At 37.2% G+C, this 1,886-nt stretch overlaps 1 protein-coding gene across 1 annotated transcript; it reads left to right on the plus strand.

The window, feature by feature from the left end:
* The first annotated feature begins 286 nt into the window (after positions 1-286).
* On the plus strand, positions 287-805 carry LOC106871341 (uncharacterized). The gene has a single exon (XM_014917743.1). It carries the CDS (start codon positions 287-289, stop codon positions 803-805), a length of 519 nt encoding a protein of 172 aa, XP_014773229.1.
* Positions 806-1,886: the final 1,081 nt, after the last annotated feature.

Here is a 1,886-nt window from a genome sequence, read left to right on the forward strand (position 1 = left end):
GAAAGAGATAATGGATGTAGCAATGAAGATCACCTGTTCTATTTGTGCCAGATCTCTACAAAGATGGCTATTCTGTGCTCATCTGGAGAAGGCTGACTGCGACCACTTTGAGTTGTTGCTACACACTTATGCAAAATGGCTTAGTCGAAGAAAATTCCTACAAAGATTTTGAGAGTTCTGTCCGGAGATTAAGGAGATTTTCCATGAAGCTAAACATGCAGAATACAACCAACTAAATGATGATCAGTGGCTGCTAGACTTGGCATTTTTAATCAATCTGACCAACATGTTGCATGACCTTAATGTAGAGCTGCAAGAAAAAGACAAAACTGTAATCAATATGATGAGCTCAGTTAATGTTTTCAAACTAAAAATGCAACATCTCTCCTCAAAGCTGCAGTGTCATGATTTGGCAAACTTAAAGAACCTCACGTCAGAGCTAGAGACCCAAGGGAAGGCATGTGTGCAACTTGACAGTGCACACTGCACTGAGCAGATCGATAATTGTCTGTCAGAGTTTGACAAACGCTTTCAAGACTTTGCTTCACTCAAGCCAGTTGCTACATTCATGTGCTACCTTTTTCAGGAAGATGCTGAGGTTGATCCACTTGCATCAAAAATTGCAACATTGTTTCACCTGAACTCTTCTGGAGTGGAGGATGAGATTTTGACACTACAGGCTGACATTCAACTGAAGTCCAGGGTCCATGGACAGTTCTGGAACTTACTCACAGAAGAAAAGTACCCCAACATGAGGAAATGTGCCACCTCCTTGACTGCATTGTTCAACTCTACTTATTTATGAGAGTCAGCCTTTTCCTACATGAAAATTATTAAGTCCAGATACCATTCCACCATGACTGATGATAATTTGGAAGTGTACTTGAGGCTAGCTACCAGCAGCTACTGTCTGGACTATGCATCTCTGGCTGATTCTATTCAAGGCAAGTCATCAGAGTAAGGTAATGACAAAAAATGTACAGAGTTGTATTGTGCAGTATGGTTTCATGCAGTTATGCAAGGTACACCAACATATATTGTACATATAAAGAATCTTCGATATATTTATAAATAAATATATGTTTTGCATTTTTATAGTAGATAGATCATTTTGACTTGGTCATTTCATAAGTAGCTCGCATGCTGAAAAAGTATGTACACATCTGATCTACAGATTTGTTTCTCATAATTGATTAAAATAACTTTTACAGAGATGTACTTGCATAGCAAGTGACCTGAATTGAGATTGTGTGCTGGAACGAAAACAATTGCAGCGTGGAAAGTGTTTATAAACCATTCAAGAAACACACAAAAACCATTAGATTCAATTCAACATTTAAATTTAATTTCCCAAAATATTTTCGTCGCTTTGAGACCGCGACATGTTCACTGACAAAATTCCCTGCTGATGCAGCACGGACTTTTGTCAGTGAACATGTCGCGGTCTCAATGCGACAAAAATATTTTGGCAAATTAAATTTAAATGTTGAAGTGAATCTAACGGTTTTTGTGTGTTTCTTGAATGGTTTATGAACATCTTCCACGCTGCAATTATTGATTAAAATAACATTCGTTATTTAAGTTATTTGTAATTTGTTATTTGATGTTCTTCATTAATAAACTGCAAAGTGTTCAATATAGACATTATGTGTATGTCTCCAGACAACTACCCTCCATCAAATCAACATTACCTGTACAAGTTCACAATGTGCTGCATGTCAGATGCTAAAGTGATTGTAGAGCAAAGTGAGATAAAGTGTTTTGCTCTACCCAGTCTGAGCATCGAACCCATGATCACATAGTTTGCATATAACACCTAAACCACTAGACCATGCACCTGCACACACACACACACACACATATATATATATATATATATATATATA

Source organism: Octopus bimaculoides, chromosome 8 (assembly GCF_001194135.2).
Source record: "Octopus bimaculoides isolate UCB-OBI-ISO-001 chromosome 8, ASM119413v2, whole genome shotgun sequence".
In the NCBI taxonomy this organism is placed as follows: Eukaryota; Metazoa; Mollusca; class Cephalopoda; order Octopoda; family Octopodidae; genus Octopus; species Octopus bimaculoides.

Bases quoted from the DNA above. Each gene is read 5' to 3' on its own strand.
- LOC106871341 (XM_014917743.1), top strand. From the start codon at position 287: ATGTTGCATGACCTTAATGTAGAGCTGCAAGAAAAAGACAAAACTGTA.